Below are 16,906 nucleotides of genomic sequence, written 5' to 3'. Positions count from 1 at the left end.
AGTGGCCTTGGGACGGGCGAGCTTGGAACCATGCAGATGGCCGTGTCTGTCGTTGAAGAGATGGCCCGTGCGAACAAACCGGGGTGATTCACTGAGAATCGGCCGAGCGCTCATACTATCGAGGCCGGGCAAGAACCACACGACTGGGACTGACAGTATCTTTATTGGCTTCGGCCGGACCACTGGTTCCTGACGATCTCGACCTTTCACAACCCGGTTTTGAGACCCAACCAGACAGGGGCCAGTCGTCAAGGTCCCTTGCATGGGAGCTTGGGCCTTCATCGAGCTCCAGGCAGGACCACACACAACACCAAGCCACAAGCCACAGATGCAACCTCGACGAAAGCGGGAGAAATTGCCCTGACAACCAGCACGATGGGGCACCTAGTGAGCTCCAATCAAGGTCGCGGCGCAAACCTAGGGAGGAGTTCGGAGTAAACTGAGCACCAAACGCAACGCGCGATCCACCACACGCCCTCACTGCCTTTCTCACAATTGCACCTGTAGGGCTTCCAACACTCTTTCCACGCGTTGCTTCATTTTCTTGAGTCAATCGGCGGTCAATTGGTCCATTCTCCCGGGATCCCTTTGTTTTTCTTGTTGCGATCGCTGCCTGGACGGCTCCAACCAGTCGCGTTGTGCAATAAACATTCGCTGGGCCTTTCTGCTCCGCTCGTCCATTTTTTGACAGCCGTCGCAAACTCCCACAACCAATCACATCCCATTCATCACAATGGCCGATCCCGGCCCTGCCGAGAACATTATCGAGGAGTCGACAGCCAACCCCACCCCTGACGTGGACATGGAGGGCGGCGAGGCCGCGGCCGCCGCTGACGATGAGCCCGCGGCTCTCCCCTACGCCGGCGAGGAGGGTCCTGAGGAGACCGCGCCCACCCGTGTGCCTTTCATCAACTACCTTGGCAGCCCCGTCGTGACGATAACAGCCGGCATCGATGAGAGCGAGACCATGCTCACCGCCCACCAGGCCCTGCTTGTCCAGAGCCCGTGGTTCGCCGAGACTTGCGCAGAATTCCCCGACGATGGCTCTGTAAGCGCTGCCGCAGCCGGACCCTGCCTATAGAACGCGTTTTTGCTAACCTGCCCCCTCACGGACCCAGCCCCGCCACGTCGACCTAACCGGCGACGACGTCGATGCCGTCGGCTGCTTCCTCGAATTCCTGTACACGGGCGACTACTTCCCGCGCAAGGTGGCGGGCACGCGGCAGCTCGAGACGGACCCGTCGCTCCCGCACGTCGACGAGTCGGGCGACCAGCTGCTCAAGCACGCGCGCGTCTACACGCTGGCCGAGAAGTTCCAGATGCCCGCGCTCCGGAACCTGGCCTCGTCCAAGATCCACTGCGTCAACTCGACGGCCAAGGGCGAGATCGCCTACGCCCGCTACGTCTACCAACACACCCACAACGACGACACCGTCATCCGCGCCCCCGTCGCCAACTTTTGGGCCACCCGCTCCCACACCCTCCGCTCCGAGGCCGAGGAGGAGTTCCGCGGCCTGTGCCTGGAGTTCCCCCAATTTGGATACGACGTGCTCAGTGAGTCCCGCCCGGACATACCATCGCCCCCCGCCACCAAGTGTCATGTTGCTAACCCACCACCACCACCGCCACCACAGCCCGCGTGCTGGACGAGAAGCTCAAACGCGAGCAGTCCAGCAAGATGCACCCGGCCGGCGGGAGCGCGCGCAAGCGCCCACGCCACAGCCAGGTCTAGACGGCGTGGGCTTTCTGTACTTATATCATCTTTTCTGCCATATATCCTGCTTGCGGCCGCCAACCGCACCGACCAGAAGGCCCTCGGTGTCCAGTCGAGGCCGAGGAGGCCCCCATTGGACTGGGCTTCCTCGCGCGGGCGCAAAATCTTTCACTTGTACTTATAGGATCGAAGGGCCGGGCCTGTCGTTTCCCTGGACGGCGCACAGGACCGGGGGAAACGGTGGACCCAATCTGGCAAACAGGAAACGGGTCGGAATGTCGGAATAAAGCGTCCATTTTGCTATTTATCAGTCTGGCCCACGCCTGCGCCCTCCTTCGTGCGCTGCTATCGTGTCAAGTTACAGCAGCTGGTCGAAACCAGAGCTTCCTTTGCATCGCTGGTACCCTCGAAACATGCTTTGGCAATGCCTTCCCATTTTCAGATATACTGCTGATGAACCAGGTATAAGTGACACCTCCATCCTCACCAACAGGACATCGGATTTTTGTCGAACCTCCGAGGGCGGATTAGGCAACGCTGGAACAACCATATACGAGGAAACCCTCCTTGAGCCTGTGCTGCCCGTTCCGAGTGTTGTTCGTAACCCAGTGAAGCACAGTCGTTTTGACCTTGGCCGCTTCGTGTTCGATGGGCTCGTCGCCGCGGCCCCAGGTGAGGTCTTGGAGATGGGCGATTCGGAATTTGGACTTGATCGATTTCAGCTTGGCCCAGGCCAGAATTTCGGTGGCCTTGTCGAGTGAAGGCTAACACGACCGTTTCTTGCCGACGGGGTCTTGCAGGTCTCAGGATTTCTATCTTAAGGACCAACCCCCTTCTCCAGATGGTGGTGCCGGCATTGCGCCGCCACTTCTTGCGCGCCACCATCTTCCTTGCAATCACGTCGGCCGACTTGGGCCACATGGACTGGGTACCCATCACCATCCTGTGGCGTTGGGTCCCACCATTGTCGCGCAGGCCGCTGGGCTTCCTAGAACGGGGACTGTGACGGCCGACCTCGACCGATGGTCGACGCAGCCCAGTCCAGCCCTCTCATCAGCACCGTGTTGAAGATGTAGCCAATGACGCAGCCAAGGACAAAGGCGCAGATGAGGACGTCGCCGGTGTCATAATATGCTCGCTGGTCTGGCGGGCTGGTGGCGGCGGCGGCTTGGTCGGCGGACGCGGGTTCGGTGAAGCGGACCCTGCGTCGACAGCGCCTCTGCGAGTCCAGAGACTCGGGCAGAGGCGCCAGCATGTACCGTTTCATACCGCGCATCTTGCAGCTAACTGGGTAGTTTGTGGGATCCTGTGTGGTTGATCCAAGGAGTGTTTTCGGGATGGCTGCCTCGGTTGCAAGAGAAGAGCTCCAGAGAACCGGGCTTGGGCAGGTCAGAGGACCGGGTTCTTATGAGCCAGTGGTCTATCACTCAAATGCGTTTCCGAACAGAACAAAGGAGGATGGAAGCAGACGTGTGTTTCGGCTTCAAGATGGGAAACAATACTAACACCCAGCAGCCTAGCACTAGCGAGATTCGCCATTCACGTCGTTCCTTCGCACAAAGGACAAGTCTGGATTTTCGTCCTAGTCAGCTCGTTTTCGAGCTTTTTGGCATATCGGCTTAGGGAGGAAGAGACATTCAAGCCGGCTGTGGATGGGATCCTCCCAGGCAAGACAGTGGTCGAGACATTTTAAAATTAATTTGTAGGTCTGAAATCGGCATCGCCCATCATCAATGCCCCCAATTAGGTTCCTGCCTGCTTTCGTATAATAGCCTTCGGCAGATGTGAAGGAAGGCCCAAGAGTGGAGAATGGCGACCCTTCTCCACATCAAAATGTGAGCATGACGACATATTACTGCCCCGCGTAGAGCTCCGTCTCGTCTTGAACCTCAGCTACAACAGAATGTGTCGCTACGTGCTCAAAATATGGCCTCAACAGTCTTACATAGAATAAACCAGTCCCCGGGCATCGGCCTGCTGGCCGTGTTCGAGGCTCAAAAGCAAGGGGCGGAGCATTCACCACCACCCATCACGGCCCCACCCGAAACGGTGAGGTTTTTCTACTCTCTCTTTTCGTCTTGTATAATCCAATCCCACGCAAAGCCGACTGCAGTCCCCAATGCCTTTCGCGTGAGCAGCGCACCTTGCTGACAGCAAAACACCCAATCGCCAGGCCGGAGAGGTCAAGGCCCTCTGCGACTCCTTCACCCTCGCCTCCTTCACGGCCGAGGATGCCTGGGAGCTCGGCCACCTCCTGTACGCGCGGCTGCTGCCCTTTGCCGCGCAGGGGAGGCCGACCGTCATCTCCATCGCGCTCGCCAACAGCGGCCAGGTGGTGTTCCAGGCCGCCGTCGGCGCGGGCACGGCGCCCGACAACGAGACGTGGGTGGCGCGCAAGCGCGCGACGGTGCTGCGCTGGGGCTGCAGCACGTGGCTGCTGCGCTGCAAGTACGGCGCCGACGAGGAGCTGTTCCGGTCCAAGTTCGCGCTCGGCCCGGACCAGGGCGGCTGCTACGCCATCCACGGCGGCGGCGTGCCGATCCGGGTCCGCGGCGTCGAGGGCGTCGTGGCCGTCGTGGTCGTGTCCGGGCTGAACCAGCGCGAGGACCACGGCGTGATTGTCGAGGTCATCAACAGCAACTGGGCGCCGCAGTGACGACGGATGGCCTGCTTCTGGCCTTCTTGAGATGATCGATGGGCCTACTGCGACGTGAAGCATGGTACGTGGAACGATACCTCCCTTCGCCGCGGGGCATTGATGGAGCTGAAACCGCATATCTTGTCCTATATAATTATTTTACAATCCACCATAGCCCTCTGCGGATACTATGTCCCCCGAAGTGCTCTGTACACCCAACCACTCTTGTCCTTCTCCAACCCATGTAGTGTCTACTCGTCCGGCCGCCAGGGCTGATCCGGGACCAGCGTGACGACGGTGTTCCGGATAGGGGTCGTGATGGGCTGGAGGTAAGTGATGAAGGTGGTGACCCGGGTGGGCCGGGGGTCATCGATGGTGACGACCGTGGTGATGGTGCGCGTGACGACGCCAGGACCGCCCGGGTTGTTTCCGGGCGGGCCGTTGTGGTTGGGGTAGTTGTTGGGCACGCACTGTTGGTACCACTCACTGCGGCCGGAAGCCGGTCAGCGCTATCCAAAGTATCCTTGGGGTGGTGGAACATCGAGACCGAGGACTTCACATACTTGCCGTCGAACCTGCAGTAGGCTCCAGTAGGACAAGCCACGGCGCCGGCGTATGTGCGCCCTCCGCCTTGGAATCGCGGTTCGCGTTAGCAAAGCGTCTCCTCACACCCTCTCCGCCTAGGAGTGGGAGATGGAAGGTCTCACATTGTCCCCATGTGCTCTGTGTCGCGCCGTACGGAGGGTTGGGGGGCTGCGCGTTGTTGTTGCCGCCCCCATTGTTGTTGCCACCACCGCTGCCTCCTCCTCTCTCTCTTCCCCTGCCCCATTGGGCGAGGGTACCAGGAAGGAGAGCGGAGAGCGCGATGAGCTTGATCTGCATGATCAGGAGAACAGACACCTATGTGAGTAGTAACAAGACAGAGGGGAGAGCTTGGGCGTCTCCTGACAAAGCTTGCAGCGGCTGGTTGCGGTGATGACTGGTCAGTACAGTTGTGAGAGCCGATCCTTGCAAGCCATGGGGAGAAGCAGGAACGCTTTATGTGTCTGGGAAGGCCGGACATAGCCAGTTCCCTCGTAGCTATCAGGAACGTATGCCGGTCCATAAACGGTATCTTCACTCGGGCCTTTGCGGTTCCTAAAATAGGGTTTAACCTGGGAGTCAATAAACCCAGAGCCCGAGAGGTGCTGCCAAGCCACGCGAGGATTTGCTGCCATGCACTGCGGTGTGCCCATGCAGGAGGGGAGACATTATGGTTCGTCGTGCCAGAATCGAGACCTGGGCTGCTAATTATAGCCACAAGCCTGGTGCTCAGCTAATATAAAATGCTACCTAGACGCCACGGGCACAGATATCCACTACTATCGAGCCAGGCCATCCCTTCTAGCCCTTGTATATCACCGCACCTGTACCTGGCTCGATATTGTTGTGTGGGCATGCGATGCCTCTGGGACCAGTCGCTTCTGGGTCGCAAGTCTGGTAGCGAATGGTCCAATAGATGAGAATTTGCCATCCAGGCGTGCGCCTCCGGGATGGAAGGCTGGCATGCGAGCGAAGCTTGCAGAGATCAGACGCCCTGGTATGCCGGCGCAGCTTGCCGAGCCGTCCGTACAGGTCGATCGTTGGAGGCTAGGCGCGACTGAAATGGCGCGGCCGTGGCCAATTAATTTGAGAACCGCGCAGCGCCAGTCCGTTGTATCCAGTAGGGCATCCCTTTTCGTCGCTCTGGGCAGTGTTTCCATGTTTTGAGGGCTGTTGTCAACGGTCTGGTCTGCATGTCTTGTCTCGGGCCAGGTTCCGACGGAGAGCTTTCCGCCTCGTGGCGGCCTAAACTGCAACAAGGGCGACGACCGACTACCCCGGGACTAGACACGGAAGCCAGGGGGTATTAGACCCAACCGCTTCTTCGGACAGGCCGGTACCCAGATTCCCACGGACCCGCCTGTCTCGACCCATGGCTCACGGCTTCTCTCGAGCGTTAGCAATCAACAGCGGCCCGCCAAGAAGCGGACCGGACATGTGCTTATGCGGGCGGCTTGCGGGATGCGTCCAGTCAACAGGCTGATTGTCCGGCTAAGACACCCGGCGTTCGGGTCAGGACTTCAGGTCTTCGGCTGACGGGTAAAGAGGCAGACACAAGGTCACCTGCGCTGAGGCTATGACACCGAGGCCACCCGCACTGATGATGGTGATTGAGAGATTGTGTTTATATTTGACGATGAAAACCGGCCGCCAGTGAACCCGTATCTCGAAGCTAAGCTCGTATAAGATCTAGATACTGTATAGTGCGGCTGTCTGGTGCTGAAGCTCGAGTCACTATTCTAGGATGCTTCTGGGAGACTTTGCGTCGAGGGGGGGTGTGAGGTGCTTTGTAGCTAGTGCGGGATCTGGCGGAGGGGTGATGGCCAACAAGATCAGGGATATGGGTAGAGAAGAGCTCGGGAAGGTCTGGCTTTCCTCGTAGGTCTCGCCTGCGAATTCCTCGTCGTCGAGTGTCGTATTGGTGCTGCTGGTGGCTGCCAGATAAGCTTCTTATGCCCTAGCGTGGACATATAGCGTCGTATACTCGCCTGAGCTGTGCCCTCGTCCGCTCGATCAGGGAACCAACCCTCGAAAGGCTTGGCTCTTGATCTGGCTTAGACACTGTAATTATGTCTTGACTTGGTATATATCGAGAATCTGCACCCACTGCATTCACGTCTGGTTAGCCATGGGTAGAGGTCGATGCTGCAGGACTCGTCAAGGTAAAAATGGCCGAGACACGGCGATAGTGGTAAGATGATACGCGGGAAACCGCCGACATGGACGCTGAGCCCATGGCCTGTGGTGATCTCGTGGGTTGACCAACGCCTTGCTCATATCTTGTGTGATGAGGGCCATGTTCAGAGGTCTTTGGGGAGGGTCGTTGGAGGCATGGACATGCTTGGAAGGGAGCGTCATGCGGTCCCAAATCACGATACTCAAGTCGACCGGGAGAGCGAAAAAACAGACACGGGGGGATGGGCGTGCTCAAAGGGACTCTTGGGTGTGGTGTATGAAGGATCGCGCGAGTTGGGTCTGGGTCATGTGCACGGGTAGGTGGTTCGCTGCGACGCGCCAAAGTTATCGCCCCACAGCGGCTCAATTGGGCCCATCTCGAACATGAATTCCTCAACTCAAGCATCTAGGTACACATCCAGTCGCTGATAGGACATATCACCTATAGCATCAGATCAAGCATGGGTATCTATCAGGCGGGTCTAGGAAACCAGGAGTTGGTCCAGCCGAAGCTCGAGAGTCACTATGGCCAGCGCAGGGCCACGCAGAGGGGCACCAAAAGGGGTAGATTCAATAGTCCAACAGGCTACCGCGATGAGATGAAACGCCTCGGGCATAGTTGCTCAATACTAATAAATACGGTCTACTTTACAAGATATAAATATCGTACACGGGGCTCAAAGGATATCGTCCAAGCACCACAAACCCACACATGAACAATACACTCGGGCAGATGCCGCAGTCGGGTCCGCCGCCCACTTGGACGGAACTGAACCTTCACAGCAGCAGACAAGACGAGTTCCCAAAGGACCCGAAAAGCCCAAGAAGCTCCGTCTACAGCAGTAGACGAGCGGCAACCTGCACGGCAATGGCGCCGCTCCTGACGGTGCCTCCGCCCAACGCCGCAGCAGCAGCGCCAGTCACGGGCGCGGCAGGGGTGGCACCAGCGACCGCGGCGGGCGGGGGCGCCTCCGCAAAGGCAGTCGCAGCGGAGGTCTGCTGCTGCTAGACGGACGTGGCGGCCGGGGCCTGGGGCGATGGCGTGGCGGCGCCGGGCCCCGCGGGCGGCAGGACGGCGGCGCCGGTGACGGTGGGCGGGGCGGTCGAGTGGAAGGGCCGGGGGCCCGGGGAGACGCTAGAGCCAGCGGGGCGCGGCACGGCGGCAGCGCAGGCCTGCAGCCTGGCGTTGGTCGAGGCGAACAGGTCGGTGAAGCGCTGGATCGTGGCCGGGGCCGGGTACTTGGCCTCGGCGGGGAACTTGGCGGCCACCTCGGTCATCAGCTTGCCGACGCCCTGGCCTGGCAAAGGGGGGCGGCGTTGATGATGTGGTCAGTCTCTCTGCTTGGGTCTTTGGCTCCTGCAGGGTTGGACACATGGTGGGCCAGCAAGAGCACTTACCAATCTCGTTGACGCAGTTGTAGATGTCGGAGCACATGCCCGACGACGTAAAGTTGACCGTCTGGCTGACGACGCGGCCCAGGAGCCCTTCACCCGCGACGCTCAGGCGCTCGACCAGGGGCGCAAACTGGGTGGCTTCGGCGGCGGAGGCGACGGCGGTGGTATTGGACACTCGGGCGCTGGCGCCGCGGACGGCCTCGACCGTGTTGTAGCCCGTCTCGGCGATGGCGGTCAGGTCCGCGCCGCCCTGGTACTGCAGCATGGCGGCGTCGAAGAGCGAGATCTTCTCGAGCACGTCCGTCAGCGCCAGGTTGATGGTCGCCGCGTCGCGGCGGCCGAGCCTCGGCGAGGAGCACGTCGACGGGGCGGCGAGGCCGGTGCCCGCGAGGGCAAGGCTCGCGACGAGGGTGCTGGTGAACTTCGTTCTGGCGGCGTTAAGGAAGCGAAGGTGTCAGGTGTGAGAGGGGAGGAAGCTGCGACGCGAATAGCGAGAGTGTGAGAGCGAATGTGGTGCGTCGAACTGGAGAGGTTGGTGTCCAGACCGCTTGTCGTGCTCGCCGATCTGAATAGAGAGATACGGAAGCAAGACAAGATGCCCACCACATGGATTTATATCACATGACTCTCCGGAGTCCCCAACGTCGTCGTGCGGTACTCAGGCCCATAATCCCGATAGCCTGCGTTGCTGAGATGGAGCTCTCACCGGACTTGTTGTCCTTCACAGGGTCCTTGGCGGTGCGGCGCTGCATGCTCCCATCCTAGCATAGGGCTCCCTATCAGCCGTCCATCTCCGCAAACTGGCGCGTGGAAGATGGCCCGCCACCTGTCTGTGGGAGTAAATGCGAGACGCATGGCTCTGCAGGTCCGCTAGTGCTCCTCTAAGCGCTAGCGACAGTATTCTCCTCTGCCGACGTGGCGCAGAGACGGTAAGCTTGCGCTCCCAGACCCCCTTTGGCGCGTGCGCCGGTTCGCGCCAACAGCTTGCCGTGGGTGAATATTGGGCCTGGGAGTGGACTGGAGAAATACGTGTGCGGTTGTGGCGTTGTCGAGCTTGGCAATGGCATGCATCGAAACCGGGGAGGAGACTTTCCATGTGTCTGAATATCCTTGCATCCCTCCAAGCGCATGCGTAGTCTGATCAGTGGGTGCTGACAATCCAGGCACTGCTTGCTTCGAGAACGTCCACGGTTTGTCTGGGCAGACAAACCTTTCCACGCCCGCTCCTCCAGTCAAAATGTCCAACATCTAGCCGCTCGAGTACTGGCACGGAGATCCGGCTCGAGGCCTTTGTGTATTCTCTCCTAGGTTTAGGTATACTTGAGCTTGACTCAGGATATGGGGGTGGCGTCCAGAGCTCAACTTCGTCAGCCCTCCCGATCTTATCCGCATGTGCTCGGCCGAGAGATGGTGTCCCGAGGAGTCTGGGAGGCATTGTGTCAGTTGGCTGCACAAGACGGCTGACGAAATCTCGCACCCTGCGGTCCCTAGGTTTGATGCTAGGTAACCATGTCCTGATATAGTAGCCATTAGGCAGAGATCAGTAACAGACAGGGACGAGCAGCCAGGATGCAGAGTCAATGGGTATGACATTTGAGGCAACCAGTCTGGAAGTGTCTGCAGGCGAGATGGCCCAATAAGTTGACCCAGATGTAGAGGAAGGGGCGTACCGAGTATCCTGGAGATCTGGCTCTTCAGGACGCGACCCAGGCCGTGATCTTGGGCATGGTGATTGGTGCTGGATGATCAAATTGCCGAGGCGCGCTCTTGAAAAAAAAAGTGGAAAGAGGTGCAACCCGTTGACAAATGGTTTTTGTGGCGAACAAAGAGAAAGCTCCCTCAGCACGTTGGGTCGCCGGAAGTCAGCGGAAGGAGGTGCGGGGCCATTGAGGCGCCTGAACCGCCACCAAAATATCGGATGCCAGAAAGATATCAATTCTTAGCCACGGATGTTTTATTGTTCACTATCTCCGTCTCCTTAACTCGACCGCGTCCAAAAAAATTACACCCAGTCAGGTATTTATGATGTTGAAGTCGGCGGCGGCTGCTGTGTTGTGGCGGTCGTGATGGTACTACTGCTACTGTCGCCACCACCTCCACCACCTCCGCCACCGCCCCCTCCACCCCCTCCGTTTCCGCCCCTGACCACGACAGCCTGCACGACCTGGCCCAGGGCGTTCGTGATGACGTTGACGAGCGACCCGAGCTCCTCGTACTCGTACGTCTTCTGCACCAACCCGTTCTCGAGCGTCTTTTGCTGGCCCGTAAAGGTCATGTTCTGGGTGTAGCTGCCCACGATGGTGCTGACTGTCTTGCCCGCGGCGCCGACGGTCTCCTGGATGATATGACCGAGGTTGTCGATGATGAAGTTGAGCTTGTTGTCGCCCTGCAGGATGGACCCCAGCAGGCCGTCGACGGCGCCGACGACGGCGTCGATCAGGTCCCCGACCTCGTTGAGCACGTTGACGAGCAGCGGGTTCAGGTCCAGCGTGTGCAGCGTGCGGTTCACAATCTCGACCAGGTGGCCCAGCCGGATGACGAGCTCGAGCTCGGCGTTGACGTCGGCGATGGTGATGTTGACCTTTTTGATCCCCACCTGCACGCCGGCGTTGATAGACACGAGGCCCGCGATCTCGGCCGCGAGGTTCACGTCGGCCCGCAAGTTGTCCACGTCGAGCTCGATGCGGCCGACAGACAGCTCGGGCACTTTAAGGTGGACGTCTGGCGGGCCCCTATTGGAGTCGGTGCCGCCGCCTCCTCCGCCGCCACCTCCTCCGCCGCCACTGCCGCCGCCGCCTGTAGATGTGCTTGTTGGGGCAGAGGTAGTGCCAGTGGAGCCATTGCTTGTGGTAGGGGTGCCGGTGGATGTTGGCGGGGGCGGCCCTGTCGATGTAGAGTCCTGCGCAACTGCGAAGGACAGGAGCAGCAGGAAGCTCACAAGGAGCGAAATGAGGCCGTTACTGCGCATATTTGATGGATAGAGCTGGCTTCCGTTCCACCATGTGCAAGCAAATAACCGTTCTACTTGTAGTTGCCTGTCGAACGGATATGTCTGCCTCTGCTTTGACACGAGGCCTGGGGGAAAGGGTGCACAAGGTGAGAGAAGGAATCCCGAATCGACGAGGGAAAAGCGAGGAGATGTGTCCGATGAGGGTGGGCTAGTCGTGTCGCCGATGCGCACCCAGATGGGATGCGTGCGTTATGCTATCACATCGTTATAACCCCTTTCCCTGCCACCGGGAGAACAGGACAGAAAGCCCGAAATGAGACCCAACGGAAAGCAAGCAGGGCCAACTTCTCCTCTCCTCAGTGTCGTCATCGTGGGCGGTGGGTTTGGACTGGACGTTCTCGAAGGTGTGCCGGATGGGGCATGTGGCCGAAGGTAGCAACGAGAGCATGTCTGCTAATGCCAGGGGTTCGATGATATGTCAAAGATCCATGGCAGCGTTTCCAATCTCTTCCCCCATCGTCTGTTAGTCTCGCTCGCGAAGGGTACGTTGGCACGCCTTTGGATGCGGAAGAGGAGCCTCTGAGGAGCCGCAGTGCCGTCCAGATAATGGAAATGGCGCTAGTTTCCAAGGAATAGGCCGCTTGGCGTCGGCCTCTCAACCGTGCCTTGGGCTTGCCAGGTACCATCTAGAGTAGAATAGCTGGTGGTGTGCGTGGGCAGCTCCGCGCACGCGGGGTGGCGCCCTTTGCCGGTCTCTGTTTGGCCTAGAATGCTTGGTCTCTTCACCAGCATGCAGGAGATGCAACGGCTTCCAACTAACAAGGAGATTACGTCTTGATCTTTGCTTCTGTGTGCTCGAGGAGGTGTCGGCTGTTTGATGGTGTTGCGGGGTTGCATTGGCGCCAGGGCAGGGAGCGGACGCGAGCTGAGGACGGGAAAAGATCAGCGGCTCATCGTCCAAGCTGCCATGCGTCGGAAAGGAGGAAGCTGTTCTCCACTGCTCCACACCCCCCTCCGCCCTGAAAGTGGGCTTGTGGACTCAAGTGGGTATCTCGGATGGCCGGAGATCGGCGAGCGGCTGGGTGGGCTCTGAAACCCGCTCTGGAAGCTCAGCCGAGCCACTCACATCGAGGCTAAGCACTCATGGGAGGAGACTTCGCTCCGGGGCGTTGCATCAGCGATGAGCTCGGGCTGCTAACCGTGGGGTGGGGAATGATAGCAGCATCAGAAATCCGGCTTGACCTTTTGCTCAATCATCAAGCCCCACCTAGCCATAGCCACCCGCCTCCTGGGTAAAGTAACATCGTATATTCGTCACAGCAAATACAAATGCACCTATCCCAGATAGGCATACAGCACCCATGCCCGGACCAAAATGGTCAATGAGGCAATGCCCGCCTCTCGCTCATGCATGCAGCGCAGCAAAGAAGCAAGTGCAGACCAGGGGATGCTCCTCTCGGCGCCTGGCAACAGGGAAATGATGCATCCCACACCACTGCTGATCGATCTGGGTCAGGTTTTGCGATGGCCGTTGCTGCGATGAAATGAGGGGCCGGCCAGCCAAGCATGCGTGCTGCATCTTCCCGTGCTTTTCTCAACGGTGCCTTGGGCATCTCCCAGCATCCGCTCGGCCCCTTTCCCCGACTGGCTGCCGGTTGCGACAAGAAGCAAGGAACAAGGTGAGGTGACATGGGATAAGGAGGCCTGGATCTGCGGTAGAACTTGGAAGGCCGCATTAGCCCCTTTTTGCTTGACATTAAGCGCTCGTTTAATCACAATCTTACTGACGTAGGTTGCTGTCTCATGAGACTGCGTGCTAGTATGGCGGCACGTTGGCGCGCCCGGCACTCGCATGTCTCCCTGCCCTCCTAGTCTCTGTTTTACAATGGAGAGAGAAGAGGCAATCATATCCCACAAGCCCGTGGGCAATTTCTGATCAAGGCACGACTCCTTGCTAAGGGCGGATATTGCTAGACTGCTCTCATCTACTCTTTGTTGCTCCGCGCCCTCCTTCTCTCTACCCCTTCTAACCTTGTCGTCTCTCACCTCCACACTGCGGGCAAGAAACGCAAAGCACAACATGAAGCTCTTCACATCTCCTAGCAGGGCGCTTGTCCTAACGGCCTCTCTACTGGGGACAGTAGCCGCGCAGACCACGGCGGGATCGCACCAGGGCGGGGATGGCTACATCGGCTACAACCTGGAGCAGAACGGGGACCCGGAGGCGGCGACGTACCGGACGGAAAACACCGACACGGCGGGCGTCGAGCTGCCGACGGAGCCCGACGTGTACCTCAACGCGTCCGTGTCGGTGCGGGAGATCTCGATCGAGGTCGAGAACATCACGGCAAAGGTCAACCTGGACGCGCAGGTGCTCAAGCTGCTGCACTTCAACGCTGGCGTCGACGCCTCCATCGACCGCGTGCGGCTCTCGATCCAGAACGTCACGGCAAAGGTCGAGCTCGAGGCGCGCCTCGGGAACCTGCTGCAGATGGTCAGCGACGTGCTCGACTCGATAGACCTTAACCCCATCGTGGCCACGCTCGGCCGCACCATCGGCGGTGTCATCAACGGCACCACCGGCATCATCGACGGCGGCAATGGCAACGGCAATGGCAACGGCGGCGGGAGAGGCGACAGCAGCGGCAGCACGGTGCAGAAGCGCAGCCTCGAGTACAACCTGGCGTACAACATCCTCTTCAGCGTCAACGACTACAGCGGGCGGAACCACCGCAACCGTATCCTGGCACAGAACGGCAGCATCTACGACGTCTACCTCGACAACAACGGACGCGAGAGGAGCCGCCAGCTCGCCGGCGACTACCGCCGCGACATGACCTTCACGGGCCACAACAAGACCATCGAGCACGACGGTGTCCCCGTCGAGCGAGAGCTGCAGTACCTCTACAGCCCGTACACGGGGCTCGAGATCGTCGCCCTCGTCTACATGGACATCGTGTCCGCGCGCGTCGTGCGCACAAACGTCGTGGCCGGCGCCGAGGCGGGCGGGAGCAGCTATATCAATGGTCAGCACGGTGGGAGCTGACGAGGGGGTAATGTTGATACCGGATCCGTGGATGGTTCATTCTGTAGAGGACTTGGCTTTGTATTTTCTCCAATGTTCACAAGTTCGTCATCAATTCACGTCAATTTAAACATGGCTCTGCAGGGGTGTCGCTGTGTTAATGACTCGCGGATTGATGTGGTTCGGGAGCTTGGCACGGCTCCGAGCGTTTGGTTCCCTCGAGTCACGCCGTCATCGTGTTTCTGTCAGCACATGAAATACGCGTATTCCGTGTTCGTACCGTATTCCGTACCTGTATATCGTGTCTCTCCCACCCCCATCAAGTCGGGTCAGCTTGGCATCAAAGCCTCGTCGATACACGAGGCGGAGTCCAACAACACAGCATTCAACCGTCAGACTAGGCATTCATCTCAGGGATCTCTGCCATGGACCTCTGTACCTGTCTTCATAAAGGCAGCGCCTTGCCGCCTTCCTTGGACGCCAGAATGTCTTGGAGACCAGACTCCCAACCTATCAAGCGGAAATATCACGCCCGGCCATCGCGACCAGTGCCGCTTCGACTACAAACCTATATTTTTTCGCGACATAGCCTGATCTCCTGTTGATATCGGTCTTCCCAAGCTTTGACGATGTCTGGCAACAGCGCTGGTATGCTCCCACGCTCACCCTTCTTCAACATCCTCCTTTTAGACTGACGTCCGACACGCACAGCTTCGAAAAGCTTGTTCTTCTACACCCCCAGCACTGCTGCTGCGGCCGCCTTCACTTCGGCGTATGCACTGCTGACCCTGGGCCATCTTTACTCGACCTGGTATGCCCCGCCGACATCCCTGGCTCCGTGAGCCCCCTGATGCCCAGCCTGTCTAACCATCCGAGTGACACAGCAAGTACAAAAGCTGGAATACCTCTGGCCTGTTGCCGTTTACAGCTCTCGCCTTCACCTCTGGCTTTGCGGTCAGGATCTTTTGTTCCTACCACCCTACCCACGCGAATGCCTTTATCGCAACCCAGTTCATCCTCTACGGCACAGCGTCAGTGCCTCTTCTTTATTACCAGCCCAGCAGTTCCTCCTCAACCCAAATCTGAGTCTCATGCGCTAACAGGACTTCTACAACAGCCCCTTGCTCGAGCTCGCCAACGCCCACATCCTAGGACGAATCCTCTACTATGTCCCCTACCTCTCACCGATCCACCCGGGCCGCGTCCTATCCAGCTTCCTCATACTCTCATTCGTCGTCGAGATCCTCAATGCCCTGGGCGTCATGCAGAGCATCGCCGGCGCCATCCTCCAGGACAGGGACCCCGAGGACGCCGCGGCCCGCGTCAGTGCGGGCAGCGCCATGATGAAAGCCTCGCTCGTCCTGCAGCTCTCCTTTGCGCTCCTCCTGGTCGGCCTCGGCGCCGTCTTCCAGTGGCGCTGCCGCCGCCGCGGCATCCGCGCGCCCCGCGTCGACCGGCCCCTGCTCGGCGTCTACCTGTCGATGCTGCTCGTCACGGCCCGCACCGCCTACCGCACCGCCGAGCACTTTGCCTTTGACAACCTCACCGTCACGGGCCCGGACCTGGACCCGGCGTCGGTGCCGCCCGTGGTGCGCTTCGAGTGGTACTTTTACGTCTTCGAGGCCGCCTTCCTGTTTCTCGCCGTCGCCGTCTTTGTGGTCCTGCACCCGCGCCGCTGGCTGCCGCCGAACAAGACGACCTACCTGGCGCAGGACGGTGAGGCGGAGCTCGAGGGCCCCGGCTGGAACGACAAGCGGCCCTTCATCGTCACGCTGTGCGACCCCTTCAACTTCGCGGGGCTCCTCGGCCGGACGCCTCGTGGCGCTGACGGGAATGATCGTCCGTTCTGGGAGAGTAATGGGTACGAGTTCAAGAAGGGAATGGGTCGAAGGAAAGGCGAATCTGCAGAGGAAGGCCTCGCGGTTCGCGGCAACTGAGCGAAAACATTGCGGTCAGCAAAGCTTGCATGATGATCTGCGCCTCACCGCTCGACAAGGGCACTGCCAGAGCCACCGGGGGGCTGTTCGTCACACCAAGCATCTAAGTGGCTGTCAAGGAGTGGCGGGCTTTTGTGCTTATATACTAAACAGCTTTAATAGACAGCGTCGTATATGCCAACAAGAGTCGAGCACCAAGAATACCCTGTTAGATGCGGACCACTCGTTGGACAACTGTAAAGACCAACGCCCCAGGCCCCTGCAGGCCGTGCCATGAATGTAGTCATGGTTTTAGGCATGCCGCCTAAGGCTCTTATCATCGTTGTTCGTTACCCGCAATGGTCTCTCCCCCTAGAGGCGCCAAACGTCCCCATCTACCCCTAGCCTACAAATGCCTACCCAACATCTTTGATGATAATCGCCTGGGCAGCATGCATGTACTTCAGTTGTAAAATGGGCAAGCGTGAATTTCCTAGGTGGGATGGCCTTC

The 16,906-nt window shown here is 59.2% G+C and overlaps 9 protein-coding genes across 9 annotated transcripts; 5 read left to right on the top strand and 4 right to left on the bottom strand.

Moving 5' to 3' along the window:
• Window positions 1-733: 733 nt before the first annotated feature.
• On the top strand, window positions 734-1,732 carry GGTG_12732 (hypothetical protein; the record flags this gene model as incomplete). Its single annotated transcript, XM_009230633.1, has 3 exons — window positions 734-1,048; window positions 1,119-1,554; window positions 1,635-1,732. The coding sequence occupies 3 exons, from the start codon at window positions 734-736 to the stop codon at window positions 1,730-1,732; spliced, it is 849 nt and encodes a 282-aa protein (XP_009228897.1).
• A 473-nt stretch (window positions 1,733-2,205) lies between these two features.
• Window positions 2,206-3,309, bottom strand: GGTG_12731 (hypothetical protein). The gene is made up of 2 exons (XM_009230632.1): window positions 2,775-3,309; window positions 2,206-2,478 (listed from the first exon to the last, which is right to left on the bottom strand). The coding sequence occupies exons 1-2, from the start codon at window positions 2,988-2,990 to the stop codon at window positions 2,242-2,244; spliced, it is 453 nt and encodes a 150-aa protein (XP_009228896.1). The 5' UTR covers window positions 2,991-3,309; the 3' UTR covers window positions 2,206-2,241.
• A 247-nt stretch (window positions 3,310-3,556) lies between these two features.
• GGTG_12730 (hypothetical protein) lies at window positions 3,557-4,540 on the top strand. Its single transcript, XM_009230631.1, has 2 exons — window positions 3,557-3,763; window positions 3,888-4,540. The coding sequence occupies exons 1-2, from the start codon at window positions 3,641-3,643 to the stop codon at window positions 4,368-4,370; spliced, it is 606 nt and encodes a 201-aa protein (XP_009228895.1). The 5' UTR covers window positions 3,557-3,640; the 3' UTR covers window positions 4,371-4,540.
• Window positions 4,541-4,603: 63 nt separating this feature from the next.
• GGTG_12729 (hypothetical protein) lies at window positions 4,604-5,234 on the bottom strand (the record flags this gene model as incomplete). Its single annotated transcript, XM_009230630.1, has 3 exons — window positions 4,604-4,838; window positions 4,916-4,982; window positions 5,024-5,234. 3 exons carry the CDS (start codon window positions 5,232-5,234, stop codon window positions 4,604-4,606), a joined length of 513 nt encoding a protein of 170 aa, XP_009228894.1.
• A 2,880-nt stretch (window positions 5,235-8,114) lies between these two features.
• GGTG_12728 (hypothetical protein) lies at window positions 8,115-9,256 on the bottom strand (the record flags this gene model as incomplete). Its single annotated transcript, XM_009230629.1, has 3 exons — window positions 8,115-8,407; window positions 8,508-8,932; window positions 9,126-9,256. The coding sequence occupies 3 exons, from the start codon at window positions 9,254-9,256 to the stop codon at window positions 8,115-8,117; spliced, it is 849 nt and encodes a 282-aa protein (XP_009228893.1).
• A 90-nt stretch (window positions 9,257-9,346) lies between these two features.
• On the top strand, window positions 9,347-10,250 carry GGTG_12727 (hypothetical protein; the record flags this gene model as incomplete). The annotated part of the gene is made up of 3 exons (XM_009230628.1): window positions 9,347-9,433; window positions 10,038-10,088; window positions 10,161-10,250. 3 exons carry the CDS (start codon window positions 9,347-9,349, stop codon window positions 10,248-10,250), a joined length of 228 nt encoding a protein of 75 aa, XP_009228892.1.
• A 184-nt stretch (window positions 10,251-10,434) lies between these two features.
• On the bottom strand, window positions 10,435-12,353 carry GGTG_12726 (hypothetical protein). The gene has a single exon (XM_009230627.1). The coding sequence runs from the start codon at window positions 11,470-11,472 to the stop codon at window positions 10,525-10,527; it is 948 nt and encodes a 315-aa protein (XP_009228891.1). The 5' UTR covers window positions 11,473-12,353; the 3' UTR covers window positions 10,435-10,524.
• A 477-nt stretch (window positions 12,354-12,830) lies between these two features.
• Window positions 12,831-14,602, top strand: GGTG_12725 (hypothetical protein). Its single transcript, XM_009230626.1, has one exon. It carries the CDS (start codon window positions 13,535-13,537, stop codon window positions 14,498-14,500), a length of 966 nt encoding a protein of 321 aa, XP_009228890.1. The 5' UTR covers window positions 12,831-13,534; the 3' UTR covers window positions 14,501-14,602.
• A 138-nt stretch (window positions 14,603-14,740) lies between these two features.
• Window positions 14,741-16,597, top strand: GGTG_12724 (hypothetical protein). The gene is made up of 4 exons (XM_009230625.1): window positions 14,741-15,127; window positions 15,191-15,290; window positions 15,364-15,510; window positions 15,597-16,597. Exons 1-4 carry the CDS (start codon window positions 15,109-15,111, stop codon window positions 16,414-16,416), a joined length of 1,086 nt encoding a protein of 361 aa, XP_009228889.1. The 5' UTR covers window positions 14,741-15,108; the 3' UTR covers window positions 16,417-16,597.
• Window positions 16,598-16,906: the final 309 nt, after the last annotated feature.

This window comes from Gaeumannomyces tritici (genome assembly GCF_000145635.1).
Source record: "Gaeumannomyces tritici R3-111a-1 unplaced genomic scaffold supercont2.9, whole genome shotgun sequence".
In the NCBI taxonomy this organism is placed as follows: domain Eukaryota; kingdom Fungi; phylum Ascomycota; class Sordariomycetes; order Magnaporthales; family Magnaporthaceae; genus Gaeumannomyces; species Gaeumannomyces tritici.
This window is presented reverse-complemented; position numbering and strand designations above follow the sequence as displayed.